This window comes from Camelus ferus, chromosome 24, assembly GCF_009834535.1.
Source record: "Camelus ferus isolate YT-003-E chromosome 24, BCGSAC_Cfer_1.0, whole genome shotgun sequence".
NCBI classification, from domain to species: Eukaryota; Metazoa; Chordata; class Mammalia; order Artiodactyla; family Camelidae; genus Camelus; species Camelus ferus.
In genome coordinates, this window is record NC_045719.1 from 10,736,646 (window position 1) to 10,761,484 (window position 24,839).

At 41.5% G+C, this 24,839-nt stretch overlaps 1 protein-coding gene across 6 annotated transcripts in view; it reads right to left on the reverse strand.

The window, feature by feature from the left end:
* The window catches only part of ZNF521 (zinc finger protein 521), a 262,919-nt gene that overhangs the window by 139,626 nt on the left and 98,454 nt on the right, over positions 1-24,839 (reverse strand). For 4 of the 6 annotated variants that reach the window (XM_032467408.1, XM_032467405.1, XM_032467404.1 and 1 more), the window contains 2 exons: positions 16,742-16,804; positions 8,611-11,963 (listed from right to left, as the gene is read on the reverse strand). In XM_032467408.1, the coding sequence (XP_032323299.1) occupies positions 8,611-11,523 (2,913 nt within the window). In that variant the 5' untranslated portion in view covers positions 11,524-11,963; positions 16,742-16,804. The remainder of the gene's footprint in view (positions 1-8,610; positions 11,964-16,741; positions 16,805-24,839) is intronic. The other 2 variants (XM_032467409.1, XM_032467407.1) reach the window with 1 other exon arrangement.

The following is a 24,839-nucleotide window of genomic DNA, read 5'->3' on the forward strand; positions in this document are numbered from 1 at the left end:
CTTTGGAATTGTGTGCTGTTCTGATATTTTCTTTGTGGGAAGGTTTTCAACAATTGGTTAACTCTTCCATGTTAATGGGATCACTCTACTTCTCTCCTTTTTCTTGAGCTACCTTTGGTGACATATTATCCTAAGACTGTTTCCATATAATCAAACATTTCCAGTTATTAGTATAAAGTTCTTCATAATATTCTCTCACTCTTTTTCATCATGTGTGTTTTTGGTATATTTTGTAAAATTTTTATTGAGAACTAGCATACATATAGTAAACTGTTGTAACTTTAAATGTATCGTTCGACTGATGAAATATTACAAATACCAACGTAACCACCACATAAATCTAAATATGGAACATTTCTAGCAACCAGAAGAATCCCTTCTGCCCTTTCCCAGTTGATACCATCCCAGATGTAACTATTCTGACTTCAATCATCACAAATCAGTTTTGCTCATTCTTGTATTTTATATGAATGGAGTCACGGAGTAGGATGTGTCTGGTTCCCTTTTTTCATCATTTTATAAATAAGTCATCCAGCTTGTTATATGGCAGTAGTTCATTCCTCTCTGTTTCTGAGTAGTATACCATTGTGTGAATGAAATTAATTCATACCATTATATGAGTGTATTTATTTATTCTATTTTGACAGGCATTTTGATTGATTCCAGCTTGAAGCTTATATGCAAAAGCTATGATGAATACTTGTTAAACATATGCACTCATGTCTCTTATACATAAACCTAGGAGTAGAATTGATGGGTCATAGAGCAAGTTAGTAATCAGTGTTAGTATCCAACAGTTTTCTAAAGCAGTTATACGAAGTTATACTCCCACCAGTAAAGTAAGAGCGTTCCAGCTGCTCTTCATTCTTGCAAAAAAGAACTTATGCATTCTTCTTTATTTCAGTCATTCTGCTATGTGTTGTGCTTCTCCCACTATCTTTTAAACTCCTGCTCCCTTTTCATTATTAATATGACTTATCGCTTGTTGTTTTAATCTGCCTAATCTCACCAGAAGTTTGCCAATTTTGTTAGTCTTTTCAAAAAATTAACGTTTTACTTTGTTGGTCTCCTTGTTGCTCGCTTTATATGTCATTACTTTTTGCTCTTAGCTTCACTATTTTTCTCCTTTCTATCTTTTTATGGGTTTGTTTTCTTGCTGTTTTCCTAGTGTCTTAAGTTTGATGTTTATTTTGATATGATGTCTTTTTTATTTTCTAATACATGTTTTCATGTTCTAATAACTTTCCGCTACATACTGTGTTAGTTTATATCTCACAAGTTTTAAACTGTAGTTATCTTTCAGTTCTGTTTTTAATTGCTAATTTTATGCTGTCTTTGTTCCATGGGTAGTTTAATTTTAACATATATGGGGTTTTAAAAAATATCTCCTTTTTATTTATACTGTATTTGTATTATGGTCATAGAACGTGATGTGTGAGAACCTAAACTTTTAAATTTGTCAAGAATCGGTTTATGGTAGGAAGAGAGAGAAAGAGAGCAGTGAATTTACAAGGATAAGACATGTGGCTTGGAGAGAGAATGCAGGAGATGCAAATAGAAAAGAAAACACAGCACCCGGAGAGTGACTAACCCAAAAGGTTAGGAGAACAGACAAGATTAAGGTGATACACACTAAGTTTTAAACAAGAATGACTAGGAGAATGATGGAACACAGAAAAAAATTGGAGAAAAAGAAATTATGATTTGATTTGGTCAAAAGGCTAAAAGAATGTTCAAATGGCAACATCAAAAAGGTAGCTGAAAATCTAAGACTGGGACTTAACAGGAGGTTTACAAGCTGAAATTTGATATTTTAGTTATGTGTACTGGATAATAATTAGGTAACAGGAAATGAGGGTAAGGGAAGAGAAAAACAAAAATAGAACCCTCAGAAACATGCATATTTAAAACGGGAAAAATGTGAAAAGGTGAAAAAATATATATAAATAAGGGAACTGACTATTCAGATTTTTAAAAAGACTTTAGCAAGGTTCTCATATTTAGGCTGTTAATCTTCTAGAAATGCAAAGTACATCCAATAGGAACTGCATCTATATTACGTACAGAGGGGAGCCATGCAGGAATAAAAGATCCTGAATTCAGCTTTCAATTACTCAAAATCATCTTGAGTAGATATTCACTCATTTCTACCTTGATACAATTTCAGCTAAAAATGTAAAATGCTCCCCTTAACTAGAATTCTACCACGATAGAGGATGATTTCACTCTTCCACCTAGTACTCAACGGACAAACGTGCAATTCAAGATTCACGCTTGTACAGAGAAACAGTCCTAGTTTTGAATCCCATATGTTCTAAAGGACACTGTACCCACATGGAAACAAAGCATCAGCAAAAAATCCAGAACTGAAAGTAAGAGCAGAAAATCTAGGAATGGAAGCGGCAGCAAATTCAATGTGTGATGCAATGACCAGTGCTAGGTGAACGTGGGACTGGGAAGCAGTGGTCCCCCATGTTCCACACCCCAGTCCTTGTGCCAGGGGTCATTTACTCCCTGCTCCAGTGCACCGTGGACGCCAGACCAATACTGAACACAGCAACAATAAGTCTGGAAGCAGATTAAACTTGGCAAAGCAACTCAGATTGTTTCAAGAACATTTTGAACCTTACAAATCTATCTGGTCATATAAGTTTTCTACTTAATTTAAAGATATTGTTTATTTAGAGGAATTAACTTAGCAAAATTTAGTATCAGCAATTTGAAATATAAAAACTTTGAAGTTTTTTTTTTCAACCTCATATGAAAATTTTTATTATGCAAAATAAAACAGAACTCTAGGTCTTAAGGAGGTTCTGAATTGTCAACATGTATATTTCCATTTTTAGTATAAGAATCATGAAGGAAGAATATTCACTTTGAGACACTTAAGACAGACCTTCACACTGAAGATGATCATGGAATTGCTAGGAATTTCAAGCCTTTTAGCATATTTAATACTTTTAGATCACACCTCATTTTAAAGCATCACAGTACTTTTGGGTAAACTTTCTACCTGTGTGTATCGATTACTAGATATTCCTGCATACACACCAGAGGATGGAGCAGACACTATTTCTATCACTTTGAAGTGCTTATACTACGTTCATTTATTCAACTGATATTTGTTAAGCTCTTATGATAAACTGTTGGATGTTCGAGGTGAGAAAGGGGAAGAAGGAAATAAAGAAGTAAACAAAAATGACCATTTTTAAAAGGAAATCCTCAGGAGGAGACCAATGTCATAAGTTAAGGGAAGGGCCACCTGACAGCTGAGAAAGAACCCACGGTGCAGACAGGCTGGCTCAGAAGTGCGGGCCAGGGGAGGGAGCAGCACGTGCGTGAAGACTCAGGAGCGGACCCCAACTCCGGAGGCTGGGAGGCTGGGAGGCTGGGAGCGGCGCATGAGGAACAGCCACCAGGGCGAGGTGAAGGCAGCCAGGCCAGCCAGAATGTGTGTGGCCTCATAAACTGGTGAGAGGTTGGGATTTTATTTGAGTGAAATGGGAAGCCACTGAGGAACTTCATGTGATTGACACGTCCCAGCATGAAGAACGGATGGGAACTTATTAATAGACCAGATGTGAGGAATGAGGGAAACAGAGGAATCAGGAATGATTCCTCAGGTTTCTTGCTTTGCCTGAGTCATTGGGTGACGAATTACTAAAATGACGGAAGTCTGGAAAAAGATAGGCTTCAGGGGAGAGAATCAAGAGTTTACTTTGAACACATTACACTTCAGAACTCAGTCATCTGGTACTAAGAGGAGATCTAGGCTAGAAACATAAATTTGGGAATTCTTAGCAAAAAAAAAAAAAAAAATAGTTGCAGCAACATGAGCAGAGGAGATGCCTACTGAAAGAGTAGACAGAGAAGAAAAAGAGGACCAAGGATGAGCATCAAAGAATTCCTACACTTTTAGAACCGGCACAGGATGAGAAACCTCCAAGGGCAGAGAGAGCAAGAAAACCAGGAGAGGGCACGCCGGGACGTCAGAGAGGGGCGTGGCCGGGAAGGCGCCGTCCACTCTGCAGAATGCGACGGAGAAATGAGCCTGGAGACCACTGGCAACCCTGGCAGGATAATTACAACTTCTTTGAGAAGGCAGTCCTGGAGTCGGAGCAGACCTGTACATGCTCATAATATCTGTGACAGAACTTCAATAACACAACAGCAGTATTTTGAGTTCAAATGGTGTAAAGTTATGAATAGCGATCCTATAGTTAACACAAGCAGCAGAACAACCCAAATTTATTTAACACCTTCTAGGTTCCAGTCATTGTATCAGGTAGTTCCTGCATGAGAAAAGCCAGGTGGCCAGCTGTCCTGCCTATGCTGCCAGGTGTGGGAAGAGGCTCTGGGGGAGCCACCAGGCAGACGCAGCTCCACCACACCCACCATGGGGGCACCTGCCTGCTATGGGCCTGACATTGTCATAGGGATTAGGGATAGCAGGTTGAGTAAATTCTTGCCGCAAGGAATTCATGGGAAGAAAAGAGAAATGTACATAGATAATTACAAAGCCCTGTAACATTTTTTATATAAGATTTATAACATGTTGTATAGACAGGGCATTCAAGGGAAAGGGAGATGCTTGTGGTGGGAAGCTGGGATCAGAGAAGGCCTTCTAGAGAAGCTGGGTGGAAGCGGTGAATGACAAGAGAAAACCAGACAGCAATACCGAGAAGATTTTCTGAAAAAGACAAGGATGAGGCTGCAGCTAGAGGAAAATGCCAGTGCAATTATGAAAAGAGAATCCTGAACCTGGAGCTGGGGACCTGGATTCTCAGAGCCTCTTGTCTACACTACTTACTAGCTACGTGACCTTAGACAGTTCTCAATTTATCTGGCTCTGTTTTGTTGTCTGTAGAAAAATGAGCTTAAGTTAACCGGATGACCTCCATCATCCCTTCTAGCTTTGATTTGGTGGCGCCATACATGCATCCAGAAACATGGAGATAACTGGTAACCCCTGCAAGAGCATCTTCAACGGAACAGTGGGGATGATGCAAATTGAAATGTGAGTAAATCACCCCTCAGAGAAACCTGGCTATGAAGGGTCCCGGGGAAATGGAGGCAGAGGGAAACAGACTTCCAATATTATCATGACACGACACTTTGAGGTCCAGAAGGGGCAGCGTTTGACCAGAGAGCTGACCAGTGTCAACTAACTCCAGAAGAACTGACATCTATTCAACACACAGTAAATGCCAGTAAGTTTGTAAGGTGCTTCATGTGTGGAAAAAGCTAGATGTCCAGCGTTCTTCCTGACTCAAATTCTCTCTGCCGTATATGGAATCACTGCAGGTACAGATTCATATTATAGTCAACCTTTCAGGAGCAAAGGGAAATGAATAGATTCCCCCAAATGTCTTATTCAAAACAAAGTCTCCACAGCAAATTTAGATTGATAATTACAGGATTTGGGCACAAAGAAAACATTTTTCACAAATTCAGAAATCATCATGCATAAGAAATGGGAGTTCAAATTCAGATCTTCTGCCTCCATTTCCAAATCTCTCCATCACATGAGAACTATCTACTACTGTCCTTTAATTGTCACATGTCTTGTCTTTCATCCATTTCTTGGGTTATATGGGGTTATAAAGTACTTATCCCTCCCCAGATTGTATCTAAATCCCCTTTAAATAGGTACTCAAGTCTCAACCAAATAACATTCTTGTCAGTCTTTGAAAGGTGAACTCCAGTGTCTACCAGTACTCTAATGTGATCGTTAAGTCATAGTCCAGAAGAATCTAATCTGGTTCTTGACAATACGTATGTCCCCAGGTTTTATTACCTCCCGAGGTCTTCTTTTCTCTTCTGAAGCCTCAATCCTCAGCAAGAAGAAGAGATGAAAATATCACCTGCATTGCTAGGTCCTTCAGTTCCTGCCTAGGACATCTAAGTCAAGGGGCGTAGATGTCATACTTCTTTTCGTGATAAAACTTCGTCCCAAATGGCATACCTGTCTGTTGGCAAAGACTCACATAATAACTTCTCCTTTACTTCTGCTGGTGAAAACTTTATAGGATACTCACAGTAAGTCATAGCTGCTTAGCTTGGCTAACGAAGAATGGGAACAAATTAGTATTTATTATATGTCTTTTCTTGCTGATACATTATTTTTAGGCTGCTTTTTGTAAAACTCTACCTATGTTTGGATAATTTTCTATGTCAATCCAGATAATATAGTCTACTTTCCATTTTTAACTGTAGAGAGTACCAGAAAGGAAGTAGGCATATGAAATTTTATGACAAATAATATGATAAAGAAAAAACAGTGACAATGATGAAAATGTTAAATAGATTAGTGAACTTTTGTGACACAAAGGAAAAATGTGCAACTGAATCTTAATATGTGGCCAACTAAGGGCACTGCTACAAGTTATTAATCAGATTTAATAAGGAGATACTCTTTTGCATAGAATCATTTTAACCCTCAGTAGCTAGGTGCTTAAAAAAACACTATTGTAAGAATTAAAATAAAAAAGTACTTTAAAATATTTTCTGTATTATTCTATGTAAGTGAAGGATATAGTTAAGCTTTATAATTAAGATTTTAAGGTATAATTGAAGACTTGACCATCCCGTAAAGATAAATTTTCCTAATCAACTCTAACCAAATTAACATGTGAAGACTATTCACACGTCCTCCTTCATTTTTAAAATATTTCACCCCAAATGCTATTACAATATAGAGCAACTAAGAAATATCAGAAAATATAAGCCATGAAGAGATAAGAAGAAACAGGCATATGCCTTTCCATAAACAATCTACTAAGAAACAAGAGCTTGGTTTTGCTTGATTTTAAATGCACACATACCATCACAATCACACACACACACACGCAGATTCATTTTAAACCAATTTTATGTCCTATTCAAATTAAATATGAATACAAAAACTCTTCTCTATATGTTAAACATAACAAAACAAAGAGAGGAATAATATTCTGCATAAATTTTTTAAAGGGTTCTTTTCAAAAGCATTAAAAGATAAAACATTTGGGGGATTATTGGGGAAATTTGATTATGGACTTATAGATGGTAGTAAAGATTTATTTAATTTCTTTACCTGATTTAAATACTTGCCTGAGCTAATGATATTGTGTTTAAATAGGAAAATGCCCTTATTCTTAGGAGATGTGATGGCTACAACTTACTTACACATTGCCCAGGTTAATTAAAAAAAAAAAAAGGTTGCAAAGAGAGAAAACTGTAACACGATGTTCTTTTCTGGTAAATCTTTAACATGGATTCACGAACACACACACGTGTGTTTGCTGTGTTATTCCCTTTCCTATAAGTTTAAACGTTTTCAAAATAAAAAGTCAGGAAAAAAATAATTCGTTTCATATGACTATATCTAGAAATATCTGTTTCAAAAGAAACGATTTGATCCAGCACATGAGTCGTGAACCATCATCAAAAGGATGTTCTTCCAGCTGTCCTCATCAGTTTGAAAAGACTGCATTTATTTAGATGACAGAAAGGTGCAGATTTACTTGAGGAGGAGAGAAAAGAAAGCAGCTTCAAAGTTTGGGAGGCTGCCTGTCACACAGCTGCCTGGATTTGGGAGGATGGGCTCCGTATCCTTTCCTCCGCTGTCCCCCACCAGCTGACTGATGTTATCTGTGGGAGATGCAGGGGGGCCTCGGAGAGGGGTGTGAGTGCAGAGACAAGATAAGGAAAATGCAGTGACCCCAGACTGAAGGGAGATGGGTCTCCCGGGGGTTTTCATTTGGCTGGATCTCCAGATAGGGGCAGGTAGGGAAGTGGAAAGAGCTATTAGAAACCAGGTGATGCCACGTAAAGAAATTATAATAAGATGAGCCATCCTCTGTTCAGCTTCAAGGAATGATGACTTACAAACTTCCACTGTAAATGAACTTGTTTTTCATACTCATAGTGAGGGGGGAAAAAAAACAACCACGAAACAACTCTTCAACTAAGGGTAAAAAAAAGTTCACTTGGAAACCCAAACGCAGAGAGTGAGGACTTGGGGAGAGTGCCTTTAAAACGAACATTGAGCATGTGGTGCTTAATAAATGTCGAGGCTTTTAAAAAATCCTGTTGTGAGAAAATATTTTCCTCACTACCCAGAAGACAAAGAAAAACAGTGAATGTTGACAACATGGTATTAAAAAGCCACCCCTACCCAAATTGTCACCCGCAAATATACATTTATATATATTCTTTTTAATGTACTCAGAGCCAGCATGTTGGCTCATGGCATCTTACTTTTGTGTCATTATCTCTCTGCCATACACACAAGTCATAGCTGGGGATTTCAACTCGCGGTGAAGCTACGCTGAGAGTCCAGATCTCAGGTGGTGCTGGCATGAGCGCTGGTCTCTTCAGTCATAGAGAAGACAAGATCCTAGGGAGTCTGGAATTAGTCCTATTTTGCACCATTCAAGCCAAAATGCTGCTTATCAAGAAGCAAGTAATTGCTAGCTAATGGCTACGGGGGAAAAGAAAACACCACTTCATTTCCAGCCAAAGCATCTCTCAGCCCGTGACCATAAATAAAGCTGAGCAAAGTGTAAACATAAAGTGGAGACAGATTCTCGAGGAGGTTAAATAGCAAACATTAAAAAGGCAAGTTACCTCATCCGACTGGGAGGGGCTGATTCTGGGCATGGGCGATACTTGGGGCGTTTTCAACTGCGTGCTGTTGCTGTCTGGCACCAGCTCTCGGTGGACCGTCTGGATGTGGTTCTGGAGTTCGCTTTCCGACTCAAACTTCACATTGCAGCTGGAGCAGCGCGTCTTCAGCGCCCCGGCCTTGCCCTTCCCCTCCATGGCACTCAGACTCTCACTCTGGCCCAAGCCCGGTCTGTTCGTGCCGGGAGGGACGCTGGCGCCCGGGCTGCCGCTCTTACTGAGATTCACGCAGCCGGCACACAGGCCATATGGCAGGCCGTTGATGTCAAGTTTCACCAGATCTTGCTTGGAACGGAATTCTTTGAGGCAAGATGCGCATTTGTACAGTTTGGGGATGTGCTGGCCACGCCCCGTGGTCTGGACCGCAGACCCGTTGCCCGTCTTTTGCATGTGGAACGTCCCGTGGATTTTGAGTTCTAAGGTGGAGGTCACGGTCTGCATGCAGACCACGCAGCGGAATCCCGTCAGGGAATTCCTCAAGTCGGGGTGCATCTGGCAGTGCTCCAGAAACTCCTCCTCGCTCTGGAGCGGCATCTTACAGATGCGGCAGTTCCCAGTGTCCAGGCTCTTACTGTGGGTGACTTTGTGTTCGGTGAGCGTCAAGAGGGAGGGGAAGCGCTCCCCGCAGATCGGGCACATGTAGTGTTTGACGGGGCCGAGGTGGGTCTGCATGTGCTCCCGGAGGCCGTTTTCGGAGAAGAAGGTTCGCGAGCACACGTTGCACTTGTAATTCCCTTTGATGAGCTCGGCTTTCTTCTTCACGATGGCGCTCTCCCCGGGCCGGATGTTGTGGTCCCGCAGCTGGTGGTTCTGCAGCAGGGTCTCCATGGTGTAGGCCGCCCCGCAGATGTCGCACCCGTACATGGGCTCCGAGGTGTCCACATCCTCTTCGCTCCCGTCGTGGCTGTTGTGGGACTCCTGGCTGTTGGTCAGCAAGGTCTGCAGCTCCACCTCCTCCTTCTGCACTTGCTCCGAGGCCCCGTTGGCGCCACAGTTGGGCGTCTTGGTCTCAAACACGCAGTGCTTCTCCCGCAGGTGCTTCTCCAGCAGGATGATGGCGTGGAAGGCTTTGCTGCAGAACTTGCAGTTGTACTTTTTGCTGTGGGTGGTGATGTGGCACTGCAGTTCCACCTCGGTGCCGAAGGACTCGCCGCAGAAGATGCACTTGTGCACTTTGCCCTGGTTCTCCAGGTGGTTGTGCTTCACGTGCAGCTGCAAGTCCGTCTCGTTGCGGAAGTCCCAGTTGCAGGACGTGCAGCGGTAGACTTTCTTCTCGTTGCTGTGCTTCACCGCCAGGTGGAGCTGGATGGAGACTTTCGAGTCGAAGACTTCCTGGCACAGGGTGCAGCGGAAGAAGACGAAGGTGTGCATGTCCAGCAGGTGTTTCTGAAGGTCGTCCACCGACGTGAACTGCTTATCACAACTCTCGCAGATGTAGTACGTGGAAGTGATCATAAAATGAATGGTGACGTGCTTCAGCAAGGATTCTTGGTTGGGGAACTCCTTGTTGCACTGAGGGCAGGTCAGTTTCGGAAGCACAGTGTCGAGATGAGTTTTCAGGTGAGTCTGAAAGCTGTCTAGGGACGTGTACTTAGCACCACACTGATTACAGATATACTCTCCGGCCGGCCGTGCAGGCGCACCCCCCACCGCCTGCATCATCTTAAGAGATGTCTGCTCTATGGCCACAGGAGAGAGGGGGCTCAAGGCCCTGGATTTCTTCCCATTGTGAATATAATTCAGGGCCAAGGGAATGTTTTTATGATTCTCTTTGATGTGCTTATTCAGTTTGAGAACGCTGTTGAATATTGGGGAATTCGTACAGTAGGAACAAGAATAGACTTCTACTACTGGTTCTTTCGGAGTCCCGAGCACTGGAGACCCAAATCGGGAGCCACTGAGGTCACAGTGGACCTGCCTTATATGCTCTTCGAGAGAAGAGTCAGTGAGAAACCCCATGTAGCAGTGGGGACAAAAGAAAGCGTTGCTATCCTTAGCCGCAGGGTTCGCAAATCCGTGAGAACATCGGATGTGTTCCTGAAGGGTGTTGAGGTCGTTGACGACTTCGGAGCAGAAGTTGCACTGGTAGACTATGGCCGGCATGGCGGAAACAATCAGACCTGGGTCCTGAGCTTCGTGCACTTGCTTAAGATGTTCATTGAGGTTATAGAGGGAGGGTAGTACCTCCAAGCAATACTGACAAATGTGGGCCTGTTCTGGCTTATCTAAATGCATAGTTTTCAGGTGAATCTGTAGAACCGCCAGACTCGAAAACAGCTGCTTGTTGCAGTAAATACAGCTGTAGGTAACTTTTGCCTGTTTACTCGAGGGGATGGTCATGTCGGGGGTTTGCTGAGCAGCCCGCTTCCTCCCTCGACTCTTTGGGATTGGCGGGGCAGCTTCCACCATGGTCGAGCTGTCCACGGAGAGGTTGGAGTCTGGAGTCGTGCTGGACACGGAGGTGTAGCCCACCGTGACCAGGGAGGGGCTGTTGCTGTGGTTGCAGGACTCCGGCTGCTGGTGACTGTCCATGTGGCTATACAGTTCCTCCACGGTGTGGAAGCTCTCGGAACAGATGCTGCAAGAGTTCTTCTTCTCCCCTCCGTGAATCTGCTCCATGTGGTTCATCAGGGACGTCTCCTCGACAAAGAGCTCGTGACAGTAGACACACTGGAGGGCCGCTCGGTCCTCATTCGGGGAGCACTCTGGGTGGCACTCGGCAATGTGCTTCTGGAGGTCTTCCGGGAAGTCAAAGCCTTCCTCGCACTGACTGCACTTCTGAGTGTCCTTCATCTTCCAGTCCTCCAGCCTGGAACCGGACTGGGAGCCGTCCTTGCTCCTCTCGTGAACCTGCATGTGTCCGTGTAAGGAACTAGAGGACAGGAACCCACGGCGACAAATGGCACATTTATATGGCTTGTTGGACGTGTGAGTCTTTAAGTGGATCTTCAGATGATCACTTCTGGAGAACGCGGCATCGCACTCACTGCAGTGGTACTTCTTGTCCCCGGTGTGGAGCTTGATGTGGCGATCTCGGCTCCGCTTATGTTTGAACAGCCTACTGCAGTAGGTGCACTTGAAAGGCAGTTTGTCGCTGTGGCTCTGCTCATGGTGCTTTAGGTAGCTGAGACGGCTGAACGACTTGTCACAGAACTGGCATGGATACGGGAGCCCGGGGCCGCCTTCTTCCTCTCCAAAATCGCAACCTTCTCCATGGCTGGGGGAAGTCTGGTCCTTGCTGGAAGGTGAGGAAGCAGGCCAGGAGCAAGTAGGATCATCTTCCACGTCCACTCCATCTGCAATGAGAAGCATTGGAACATGTCATTGTCTGTGTCGAGAGTTCAGGAATGAGCTTACTGTACCATGTCAACAAGTACCCAGGGCTGGACCAACTAGAACCTTTTAGAGTTAAAAAAAAAAAAAAAGAGGAGACAATATTGGAGTAGAACACTTTCAAATCTGACCCCGAAGCTTTTATTCTATGTTCACTTTTCACTGGATTGTAAAATATAAAAAGATATTAAATAGTTCTATGTCTAAATTACCCTTTTATTACTTCTTATGATTCTTCCATAGAAGCAAGGTATATATTATGCATTGACAATTTTATTAAAATGCAGATTTTAATATGTTTAACGTTTCTTTTGTATTCATTCTAAAGTGATTTGCATATTATGTGAGCATCTGAAGAACCAAATGAAAAGAGGAAATATTACAGGAATGATTTAAAATTAATGCAGTCAACCCAGATGTCTAATATTTAATAAAAAATTCCCTCTGCATTTTGCTTGTTTTTATATAAAAAGGCAATTCTGAAGACCAAAATCTTTTATGGAGTTCTTATTGATACAGGCCTTATTGCATTCAGCAAAAAAATATTAAAAAGTAAGCACATGAAAGAAGACAGAAAACACAGTAATAATTATGTCCTGTGTAATAAAGGACAGCCAGGATTTCTTCAATAACTGAAAGATTCGAATAGCACAGGCCAGAAAATGGATTATTCAACGTTAGAAGGGTACTGGTAGATATTACATGTAGCTGGGATCAGCTGGGATCAAGAAAAAAAATGAGAGTTTCACAAGAGCCAGATTGTAAGAGTGTATTTTGTTTGGAAAGTTCAAGAGGTGGCCCACCATCTCTTCCTTTTGCAAAAGCTTCAGCAGCATGAACTTCCTTAGCCAAACAGGACCTGCACTTTGAGGTGAGCAGAGACAAAGCAACTTGTGAAAAACTGGAAACAGGAAAAGTGATAAATGATTATGGTAAATGCTGAAAGATTTATGAGTAACAAAGAGAAGACAAACAAGCCTGAAAGCCAGATATAACCTTAGCAAGTTACCCACGATGGAACTCTCCCCTCTGTTAGGTGTTTTTTAACCACATTCATAGCAAGTGTACACTCTTACTTCTGTCCCTTTAACATCCAAGTGGAAAATGAGGCCTTCTCAAATAGGTTGTGAAACCTCTTTTTGGCTTTTCAAAACAATCTCTCATTCAAGATCAGAAGACGTTATAAGAGCTTTTCACTCTCCAAAGGAGAAAGATTTTTCATAAATGCAGACAAGACCATGGACTGGAGCTCCAACAGTGATTTTATGGGAAAAACAGGTTCTATTAGAATATTATTGGGGTATTTTAATAATATGCAATTAGAATATGATCAAATACATTTTTAAATTCTTCACAGCTAAAGTTCACCAGCAAGCTATATTATAAAAGTGGAAACTGGCAAGCATTATGTAAACAAATTCCACGTCTGCTTTCTTTAAGGTAACAAGATTTTACTAGATTATCAACCTCTTGCTTATCCACAGGAAACAGATGAGGATCATTCCTTTCCTGCATCTAGAAACTGATGACAACACCATCTCACTATCAATGCCAGATGGCAACCATCTAACTCTGAGAAAACAACCAAACACCATTCCTGGATCCCTGCCCACTGCAACAAAGCTTCGCAATACAAGTTGAAAACCGCATGATTTTGCATCATCATTTATATAAATCCATAATCCAACGTGTTTCCAGGGTCTGATCATTGTGGGTGTGATTTAAATTTAAAGGTGAATACATATAAAGAATATATGCATATAAACTCAAATCATCACCCTATATATAGAGACACAATTTTGAAAACAAAAAATGAAAACAACCTCAGTGATGATCTAGCTTTTCCCTTAAAAAACTTATAAGCCACCTAAAGCTGGTAGCCCTAAAACGAAGTTTTGAAATATTTCTTCTAAGTTAAAAAATTTACTATTTTATTAAATTTGCTCAGCATTCTAGGCAAAAAAAAAAAAATTACCACTTCTCACACATTATATCATTTAGGCTTACATCCTGTTGTTTCACTTAAAAATATTTTCAAATGCATCACCTCATTTGTACAGTTGGGGAAAACAGTGAATCAGAATTTGTCATGCATCTAGACTGGAAGAATAGAACTATTGAGCCTGAAAATTTAGCAAGTGAATTTATTACCAAATTGCAGATTGTGTCCAGGCATGATATATTATTATACGAATGCACAAAGAATTATAGAGCAACAGACCATTAGAAATAGTATGCAATCCCTGACACCATGCTTAAATCAGGTTCTTGTCTGTGGGCCATGCCTATTACATAACTGTTCTTCTAAGCTTGTAAATTTCAACTACATGTCAAGTGAGCTGAGGGTTCAGATCAAGCTTTTTACTGAAACCAAGATTCAAGAGAGCTAGAAACCTTCAGTTAAGTCTCTCTTCTGTCCCTGTTACTTGGTCTTGGGGGAAAAGAAAAGACGTGATAATCACAGATGATGTGTCTTTGTAACTGAACATGGAAATTGCCTACAGGATGCATAAGACTTCAGCTGGAGGATGGAGACACTGAGCAGAAGTAAAAAGTCTGAGCGGGGAATGCTACTTTTAGAAAAACAAACAAAGGTTTCAAGAAAGGTTGACTTCTGTTTTAAAATCTAAATTGTAAAACACTCATTCGCTAGTGCTATAAATGAACCTATTCTCCCTGGGACGCACAAGGAACTCACTGAAAAAACTCCCAGGGGTGTTGGTCCATGCTCTAAGGGTATCAGAATCTCCCAAGACTTTTGTGGTGGTGGTGGTGTTGCTGCCAACGTGCCCTGAGGTCTACCTAAGTCTTTGAAAACTACCCATCCCCATTCCCTTCAGCTTTTTGGCAGTCGCAACACAAACTATGCATAAACGGCTAATATAGACTTAAACAATTTCAAGTTCTCTTTTCCATACGGAAGAAACCATGGAGGATTCTTTTAACTCCCGTCACTGCATCAGCTTGAACTTTTTTCCCCTCTGGCACTCAATCAGTGCTACTTACAGGAATGTCTTTCTGTGTTATGGCAAGTTTTCCGCATTTCAATGTGAAGCACTTAACGTGTCCATGTTAAATTTTAATTTTTGGAATCCGTCACTCCACACTAGCTGACTCTCGGAGAGCTGTAGCTCTTACAACGGGAAAGGAAAACAAAACAAAACAAAACAACTTTGCTGGAAACCAACTCTGTGGCCTGAAAGTCTATTTAAAGATGCAAATGCGTGTGCACAGTTAGCGCAGATGTTTTTCTACAGCAACTGTACTTGCTGAGTTTCACCATTTCCATAAAGCACATTAAAACAAGTGTGTGAACACTCGGAGATGAAAGTCTCCAACACTCCTGAGACTTTCCGTGGAAAGTAGAGCCGCCTGACTTTTCTCCAGGCAGACAGGAATGCCCATGATTCAGCAGCCTGAGTAAATAAAAGAGGTCCTTATTTCCTAATTTTGCTGGCTGGCCACACTGCAGCAGCCTCTGTGCTCCTGCCAAAGGGGATGCGGAGCTGGAACTACACCCAGCCGCTGAAGGCCTGTCTTTGTTAGCCGGCCAGGCTTTCCCGACCATCTTCTGGCAACAAAACGGCCCTATCCTGCAAGGAAGACCTCCATCTCAGGCTGAATGGTTCTCTCGTCTGCCTGAGAGGACAGATTTTGCCGGGTCTGCGTCGGAGCAGGACAGCTGGAAACTCAGTTAGCGGCACGGCAACACCTGCTCGGTCACATTTATGGGGGCAAGTGCTCGGGAACAGAAGAGTGAAGGCAGACTAGAAGGAGGTATTCCACAGGGGGAGAAAAAAAAAAAGACACCAGAGTACAGAGTACCTCTTTAGACACCAGCACACAAAGTCCAGAGCCACTGCCCCTCAGGTACCAACCTGGGAGGAGAGAGCAAACACTGGGTGTGCCTGTATCCTACAGGCTGGGGGATGGACAGGTGAAAAAACCCCAGGAAGGGCTGCTGGGTCGCCAGACGGGGGACTAATAATGTCCATTTACAGCCTGTCATTGCGGGAGAGAGATGCTGAGGGTCCCAGGCATCCTTTGGCTTTCAAATCTGATGGAAGTAGCCAATAAAAAATAAGATCAAAGAAAGAGGAAGAGAAGATGTGCAGGAAGGTTTGGGGTGATGCTAATGCTCCTTCTGCACCTCTAAGCAGGTCTCAGTCTCAGTTATGGTAGGGCACACGCTGCTGGAGGGCAGGGGCCAAGTCTTTTAGAATGCTGACTCCAACAATATAGGCAATCCTGAAATTATTAAGGAGAAAGTAAAGTGTCAAAGTGATCAACCCACTGTAGACGTTAAAGAAGTGATCCGAATCTCTGAAGTTACGGACATTCCCAGTACTTCCAGCTCTTTGTAGGGCCGAGCCCACGCGCAGCTGGCTTGCTGACGTCCTCTTGCTACCTGCGCTCATTCACTGTGACGGCACAGTACCCTCCACACGGCCCTTTGGGGGCTCAGTATCATACGTGTGCAAGTACCACACAGCGAGATTTCCCTAACAGGGATGGGATTTACATCACTGGTCACTTTCCAAGTGAGGAAAAGAAGAATGAACACTGACAGGCCGGTACCTCTGTTTTCGGAGGGCAGTGACTCAGAATAACTAAAAGTCAAGAGTCTGGAATTTTATTTCCAGCTTCGTAACTGACTTAGAGTGACCTGGCCAAGTCATTTAATCTGCCCCTACCTAGGAATTTCACCTGCAATATGAAGATAATAATTCTTGCTACTTACCCTCTGGGGCGTTACAAAGATTAGTGAATGTTTCTAGGGCACCGATCACCGCTGCAGGAAAAGCTGCATATGTAAACAAAAAGATTTATGTGTGTTGCATGTATTTACGTTTCCACATATAAGCGTCTGCGTGTACAGTATAAACAGACTGTAACATTCTCTTTCTTTGAATGCAACTACTGGAATGTCAGCTTTAAGGACTGGCCCAACTGAAATCTACAGTGCGTTAAACATTCACAGTTGTACATTCAGCTATCAAGAAAATAAAATATAAATAGTTGGTGATATCTAAAAATCAATGGACCATAAGTCCAAGCTAACAATGTTCTGAGTATTAAACCGTCATACATAAGATATAATCTTGGGTCTTTACAGACAGATAACCTTGGAACAAGTATTTTGCTATGTAAGTCTGAGGCCAAGTATGTAATTTTCAAATTACCTCTCTTATCCTTGAAACACTAGCAACACAATCACTGCATTATTTAACATCAAAATAAGTTCATTTAGTTGATGATTCTTTTAAGTGTAGGAAAATAGGGGAAAGTATAAGACCAAAGCCAATTTCCAGGTTATTTCCTCCAATGGCTAAAAATGATTATTTCTGCCAGCATGCTGTAGGAGCAGTTCTGAACTTTCATATTAAATAGAGTTCCTAGTCATTTTTTCATTCATTAAGACACCTTAAGATAGTTAAACTGAGAACCTTGAGGGGAATACACAGGTGTGCACAAAGGCTAAGAGAAGTCAGGCACTATCAAGAGAGAACAATATTTTGAAATATGTGTTTAATAGACACAGGTAACAAGGATATTTGCCATGTTAACCCGGAGCCATCACAGTAACAACTTTACAACATCATATTTAAAATCGTCTAACCAAATAGCACAATACATCTTTAAAGCAATGATTTAAATTGCTGAAGGATATGGTCATTCTAAATAAACTATTATGACTTTATTACACAATTGTTTCCTTTCATTCTCAACAGAAATGTCAACAGTTTTAGAAAAACGAAAACTTTAATGACATAACTAGCATACTTCTTTTTAAAATCAACAGTCCCTCATAAATTCATTCCTTTGTCATATAACTCAGTTAACTACTGGAAAATGAATACTCTTTACTGGATGTTCAAAAGAGAAAAGTGAACTTTAAAATTATTTATAACTCACAGATGCTTTTAAATTCTGTAATATTACAAATTGTTCTGGAAGGACCAATTAAATGCATTAACAGTCAGGTTACGAGGGAAAGGGTGGTCACTCATTAATGACAGCAGCTGTTGGAGCAGCAATTGGCAGTGCACATTTTTGTTAACAGTCAAGATGAATTCCAGGTATCAGAGCTCAGAGGTTTTTATTATTTTTCTTTCAATACTCCCTAATAAAAAAAGAGGCTCACTCTCCCCAACAATCCTTTAATGCTCCGGATGAGCCACCATAAGAGACAGAAGTTGCTATCACCCTCCTCCGCCCTCCTTAGGTAACCCTGCCCTTTATATCCCAAGCTGTCTTTTTCACCAGACACATTTCTATTACGTGTGCACAGAGAAGTACAAATGTTTTGCCTGCTGTTGCTTAAAGTTCATTTGAACAGACGGAGCTCAATGAATTCCATCTTCTGCCGCCAAATTAAACAGAAAACAGTGCATTCTTAAGCAGTTCACACTTAACTCCACCTCTCAAATCAGAGGAAAAAGCTGACGTGAAACCAGTTAAAGAACAAGTCATCGTCTCACTCACGGAAACCGAGACGTGTCTCTGAAGCCAGACAGAAGGGAAAGTGGTTTCCAATTATGCGGGGGGCGAGCACTGCTTTGCTGTTTCCATCGTTTGGCTCACTTAAAAATATATCTAACTAATGATAAGCACCAACCTCTTGGCGTTCAATAATTGGCAGTCGTGTGCTACACATCTGTTTACAGTGCTGTGACTGCAAGTGTTCTACATCATTTACCATATTTATCTTTCCTTTAATAATGACAGCCATCATCATGGTGAATTTCCCAAGTCTGTTTTCTTTTTATCTCAACTCTTTTGAGTTACAAGGCGTGTTTCCCTTACTTAGCAGTCTTGCATTTATACATGACCTCATACTGCAAAGAATTTGAAGCACTTCTTCATTGCTTATTTTGTTTATTCATTTATTCAACCAACGTTTATTAAGCACCTACTATGTGTTTAGGTCTGATAACTAGCTTATGAACTCTACAAATTACTATGTTTTTAAAAAGTTTTGGCTTCCTTGTCTATAATATCAGAAAAATTCCAGCCTTCCCCATAGATAATATTGTAAGAATCAAACATAACATTGTATGAAAGAGCTTTTCTGAACTGCTACAATATAAGAAATTATTACTGCCACTCTAAAAGTCAAAGTTACCTTTAGGTTATAACCAATAAATGTGAAAACGTTACAAAGAAATAAAAATTAACTGTAATTTAGTTGTGTTCTTCCTATTGAGATTCTAATAATTTTAAAGGACTTAAGGGGCACTTCTGTGTTTAAAAATAAAAAATAAACAAAAAATACCCCTCGAAAATCTTCTGAATGCTAATAACAGCTGTCTTAAAAATCAATGTGCAATACCTTATTCTTTAATAGCTGCACACACTGGCAAGCTGTGATTAATTCATTAGTGGAGTAAAATTCCCACGATGGGATGGCTTGCATTCAAAACCTTGAAGCCACATTCCATAGTTCTGACACCACCCAATATCTATTTTACTTGTTTAGAAATTTCTTGAGGGCAAATTCTATTTTGCTTCAAAATCCTTTGCTCTAGCGTGAAATATACCTATTAAGCTTTGAAAATATAGCTACACCTTTTGAAAGATACTTAGCAAATTCCTCAGTGCTACCATGTTAACCATTAGTGATTTTAAATTAACCTCTTCATTAGGGTAGCATAAAGTAAAAGGGATTCTCCCACTAAAAGAAACAAAAACAAAAACAAAACCTAAGTTTGAAAATGGCTTCATTAGTGAACAATGGACTTCACAAAAATCATCCCACGATGTTAATTTTTTTTTTTTTAAGAACTGCCCTAACACACTAGAATTTTTAAACAAAGTGATCAAATTCTATTTCAAAGAGGAATCCGGTCTATCAGAATGTTTTGACATGTTAAACTCTACTGAATATTTTTCCAACATGTAGGCTTTGGTCCAAGGCTGGCAAACTTTTGGTCACAAGGAATTATAACAGTCCTGAAATGGTGTTCACTCGAGCTGAATTTCACCTGCATTATAACCATGGCAGCAGTAAAGCTGACATGAATTTTTGGCAGTTTAAAAAGGCCACACTGTATACTTCACTGCAGATAAAGCCACTGGAGAATACAAAAGTGTTGAAAGGCTAAAATTTAATTAATGACCAATTAGCACCCCCTGTGGGTTCATTGTGCAGTAAAGTGATAAATACAGTGTGCTAATATAGAAAAAGCTGTTACAAAGATGAGGGGGAAAATATTACTATAATTATCCATTTGGTATTATAGTACAATGGCCCTCAGTGTTCTTGATTTTGATCTTCATGTGTCTAAAATATGATAGGAATTCATTAGATTTGGGACAAATAATCATTGTTTATTTTAAGGCACAGACTGACTCACACAGGTTGTATAGAAGCCAGTTAGATCACTAGTGAGTGCACCTAGCCAACCACCCAGCAGCTGCAACTCAAAGCAGTTTGTATCATCCACTCCTCAGTCAGTGTTCATACATCTTCGGGAGAAGTTCCATGCTATCACCATGTAACTCTAAAAACTGGGGGATGCTAGACTATCTTGAGACTTTGTGCCTATGAAGAGATCCACAGAAGGACAAGTTAGCAATGCATCCTCACAGGATAGAGCTTCTGTGCTGTTTCAGCAGAATCATCAACTTTCACATGAACACTTCCACAGGAACACTAAAACTGAAAAGTCATGTTCGATCCCAAGTAATCCAAATAATAGAAGGAGACCTTTATTGTAAATGAGATAATGTTTATAGACCACAAAGGACAAAAGTATGTTCTTAAGTAATTCTAACTAGGGCATAACAAAATATTTCTACACAGACCTTTAATGCCAATACCCTTATTCACACAATTTTTAAAAATTTACCTAATTAGGCAAATTTTGAAAGTGGCAGTCCTAAAAATAATGCTGATTATCAATGTGATGGATTTCCCAGGTACCTTATTCTCCCTTTGTTTTCTATTTCTCACTTTTGGTTCAGTTTACTCTCCCTTAGAACCAATACCCTAGAATGAATATAAAAAAAAAATTCAAACCAGTTCATTCTATCATTTTTTTTCTCGTTAACAGTCCCGATAATTTATTTACAGGAGCAAGTACCACAAGTACCAGTGCTTAGCTCACATGTGAAATGCACCAATTCTGAATAATTTTCATAGAGAAATTTACAGCACTGCTTTTGTTTCTTTTCATTTTGTTTTGGGGGGTTTATTTGCTTTTGAAAAGGGGCATATGAATAGCATACATTTGTATATGCCCAAGGCTTGTTGGTATGCCCCCTGCAAAAGCATGCTTCTAATACGCAAGGACATAAAACCGACCAGCGCAGTTCTGGGATCTGGACTGACTCAAGGCTGTCTGTAAGAAAGGGCTGGTTTCTGAATCTTTACGAAGCCTCCTCCCACATCTGAGCTTCCACTCTTTTCTCTTAAGATGACCTGATGTTGTTTGGCATGGGATGTGCGTACCTCTGGGTCTGACTTGAGGGATCAAAGAAAAGTAAAGAAATGAATTTGATTGAAGCCTACACAGAGAAAAGAAAGTCAAGGCTGTCATTCCTAACTTTTCATATATATGGAACATTAGATTTAAGGTCTGTGAGAAGTCTTAGCCTGTAGGGGGAAAAGAGTGCTAATTTTACAGATGGAACACACAAATCAGCGAGGCTGAGTAACAGGTTACAATTTGGCACCAACAACAGCAGCTGATGGGGGCACGGAAACCCAAACCCTCGTCCCCAGTGCCCAGGCGAGGAGCTGCATCCATGTGTCAGGTAGGTCTCCCAGTCCACCCTTCTCTAACCCTCCTCACTAAAACCACCAGCACCTCAAACGCCACTGAGTCTCCTAGTTTTTATGGGTAAATAAATGAGCTTAAAAGTGTTTCACACTGTTCTCTTTTTTGGTTAAAGATTTTATTGTGGCTTTTTTTTCCCTATTACAAAACTAATTTATGCTAATAGACACATGTAGACGCACATGCACAGAGGAAAACAAAAACCAACCAATTCTATGAACCCATAACCTGCTGTTGACAAGTCATGATAGCCTGTTTCTTAACTTAATTTTGCTTCTGGCTACTAGCTAGAAAAATCACACACACACACACACAGACACAACACGCTCCCCTCATCCTCCTTAACAATGGGTCTCTCTCCCTCCCTCTCTTTCTTCCATTCTCTCCTCTGAGGGGAGAGGTTCGGTTGGGTCAGGTGCTAGCAAATAAAAGCAAAAGAAAAGATCCCATCAAACCAGTGCAGTGATCAGCCCCACCTTACTTACGCTCTTGCCTCTAGAGCCACATTTCCTGCCATTCATCCAACGAGGGACCCACTGAAGGGTCCTTCTCACCTTCCTCCCAGCTCCACTTCCTCAGTGATCACTGCTGCTACCATGACTCCACACAACGAAACCAAAAGCTGATCCTCTGCACCAACCAGATGACGGAGGGTGCCGTTTCTTATCATAATCCATCAGCCACCTGCTCCCCCATCACCTGGACTGTGGCTGAAAATGCAGACTCCTAACACCCCACCCCCCAAGTCTACTGACTCTGAACTTCTGGGGTGGGGCTCAGAAGTCCCCATTTTAGCAAGCTTTTATGGTGCTTCTCTTGTATTCCCGAGTTTGAAAACCACAGTAGAGTCATTCATCTTCCCCAAATCATTTAAATCCTCTGCTTCCTGCTTGTTCTGCTGGGCTGTACCGTTTCCATATTTGTCACTCTGCACTACAGCAACGCTGAGGGAGAGATTTCTCTCCTTTATTCGAAGACCAAACTGAGTCCCAGCTCTTCCTAGAGGCAGCATTTCCAGGAAGAAAAAGATATCACTATCCTTTACCTTCCTGTTCCTTAACATTGAGCAGGACTCCAAGCTTCCAATCTTTTCAGTGTAATGTTCACTAGCTGCCATAAGTTACTTTCTCTGTAGAAAAGTGTTTTTCACGTAAGCTTGCAAATTTCTAGAAAAAGACAGTAACCATTTTGAAGAATTATAAAGTTTCAAGTACATAAAGGCTGGGTGTTGTTACATGATGAGGACACAGAGTTGTGGGTAAACAGCTCATTTCGAATGTGTACATGGAAAAGTCTAGCTCCTAAACTTTTGTGGATAATTACTTTCAAGCTGCATTGGCTTGATGAAAAGTATCAACAGGCTATGAAACGCTGCTCACCCTGTGAACCATTTCACAAAACGAAGGTCATCATAAAACTGAAGATGAAACAAATGAGTATGTGAAGGAGGAAGAGGGGGTGGGGGAGACGGGCTTCCCAGGATCAGCTAGACTCTCTTTTTCCACTCAGGAAGGCATTGTTAGACCTGCTGCTTGAATGCCTTAAGTTCAGCCCTCTCTAGAAATTACAGATATCTTGTTTTTTTTGAAATGGCTCCTATCAGTCTCCTGCCACTTCCTGGGTTCTGTGCGGAAGTGTGGCCATACAGTAAATTAAGCCTTCTGCTGTCAGAGCTGGAAATAGGAGGGGAGTACAAAAGTAGCTTGATCTCAAATGATTTTTATTGGCTTCATTTACATCCTGTTTAAGGTCTTCTGAGTAGCTCAAGGTGTCTTATCTCTGGCTACCAGGGGGTATTTTGCAGTCAGAGCAGTTAACATACTTCTCTCCCCCCTCCTCCTATTCCTTTCCCTCCAGCTCTTTTTTTTTTTTTTTCAAGCCATCTTATCTTATCGCCCACATCTCTTCAGGCTGAGGAGAACCCGTACTTATCAGAAGCAGTGTGCTCCATTGTCGTTTGGGGCTCTTAGAGACAAATGAAAGTTTAAGTCAAAAGAAAATCAGTTAACCTCTTCTACGCTCAGTTTGGAAACACTCAGGACTGTCTCGTTGTTAGGAGCGCTAAATGCTATGAGAAGTGCTCCCCTGTCATTGACAGGCCCCCATCGGATGAAGACGACTAGGTGCAAAGCTGCTAGTACTAAACCGCATAATGACCCTGAATAATGTGGCTGCAAGCTTGCCTTGACCAGAGTCCTCACATTCAGGCCACCTTCCCTTGGCCAGGGATCATTTATCCACACTATCACAGGAAGAGCAAGCTCCAACAATCTATTAAAAAACAACAACAAACAGAAACTAAAAGACAGTGAGGGCAAGTGAGAAACAGTAGTCAAGAGAGGAGGGACTTTTCTACGGAAGCACCTGAGTGCTAACTGTGGGCTCCACATAAACCCTAGATGGCCACTGGACATGTATGCAGGACATCTTCTCTGACAGCAACACACACACACACCATTATTCAAATCTCTTAAAGAATCAGTCTGCCAAGGAGCCCCAAATATTGAGGGACTTGACCCTTCTGTTTACAAACTCTGTAACAATAGCCTGCAAGCTGGGTACCCCTCGGAATCATCCGAGGAGCTTGTAGAAATACTGGGTCCCTGCCCAGAGCAATTAAATCAGACTCTCTTAGGGTCAGGGCCCCTGGGGAATGCAGTCAAGATTGACAACCACTGCCTTAGACCATCACGAGTCAATCTGCGGTCTGAGAGCCACAAAAACAAACCTCTTTATTGTCTGGGCTCACCTACCCCGGGACAGACAGGCCAGCACAGGGCTAAGTTTTCTGCATACTTTGTGTCAAATGCAGTGAAACAGATTTTTTTTTTTTTAAAGTCACAGCAAGCAAGAGTGAACACCCCAATCATGCACCATTATCCCCTGTGGAAGAGCAATATGTGAACAGTTATTAGGTATCTCATCTGTGTGGTTTATATTCCTTTTAAAAATTCCCATTCCTCTTCTCCTTCATCCCCCAGCACCCCGCGGGCTCCTTTATATTAGTGATAACCCCATCCTTTCACCTGTGGTAAAGGCTCTCTTAATTGTCCATTA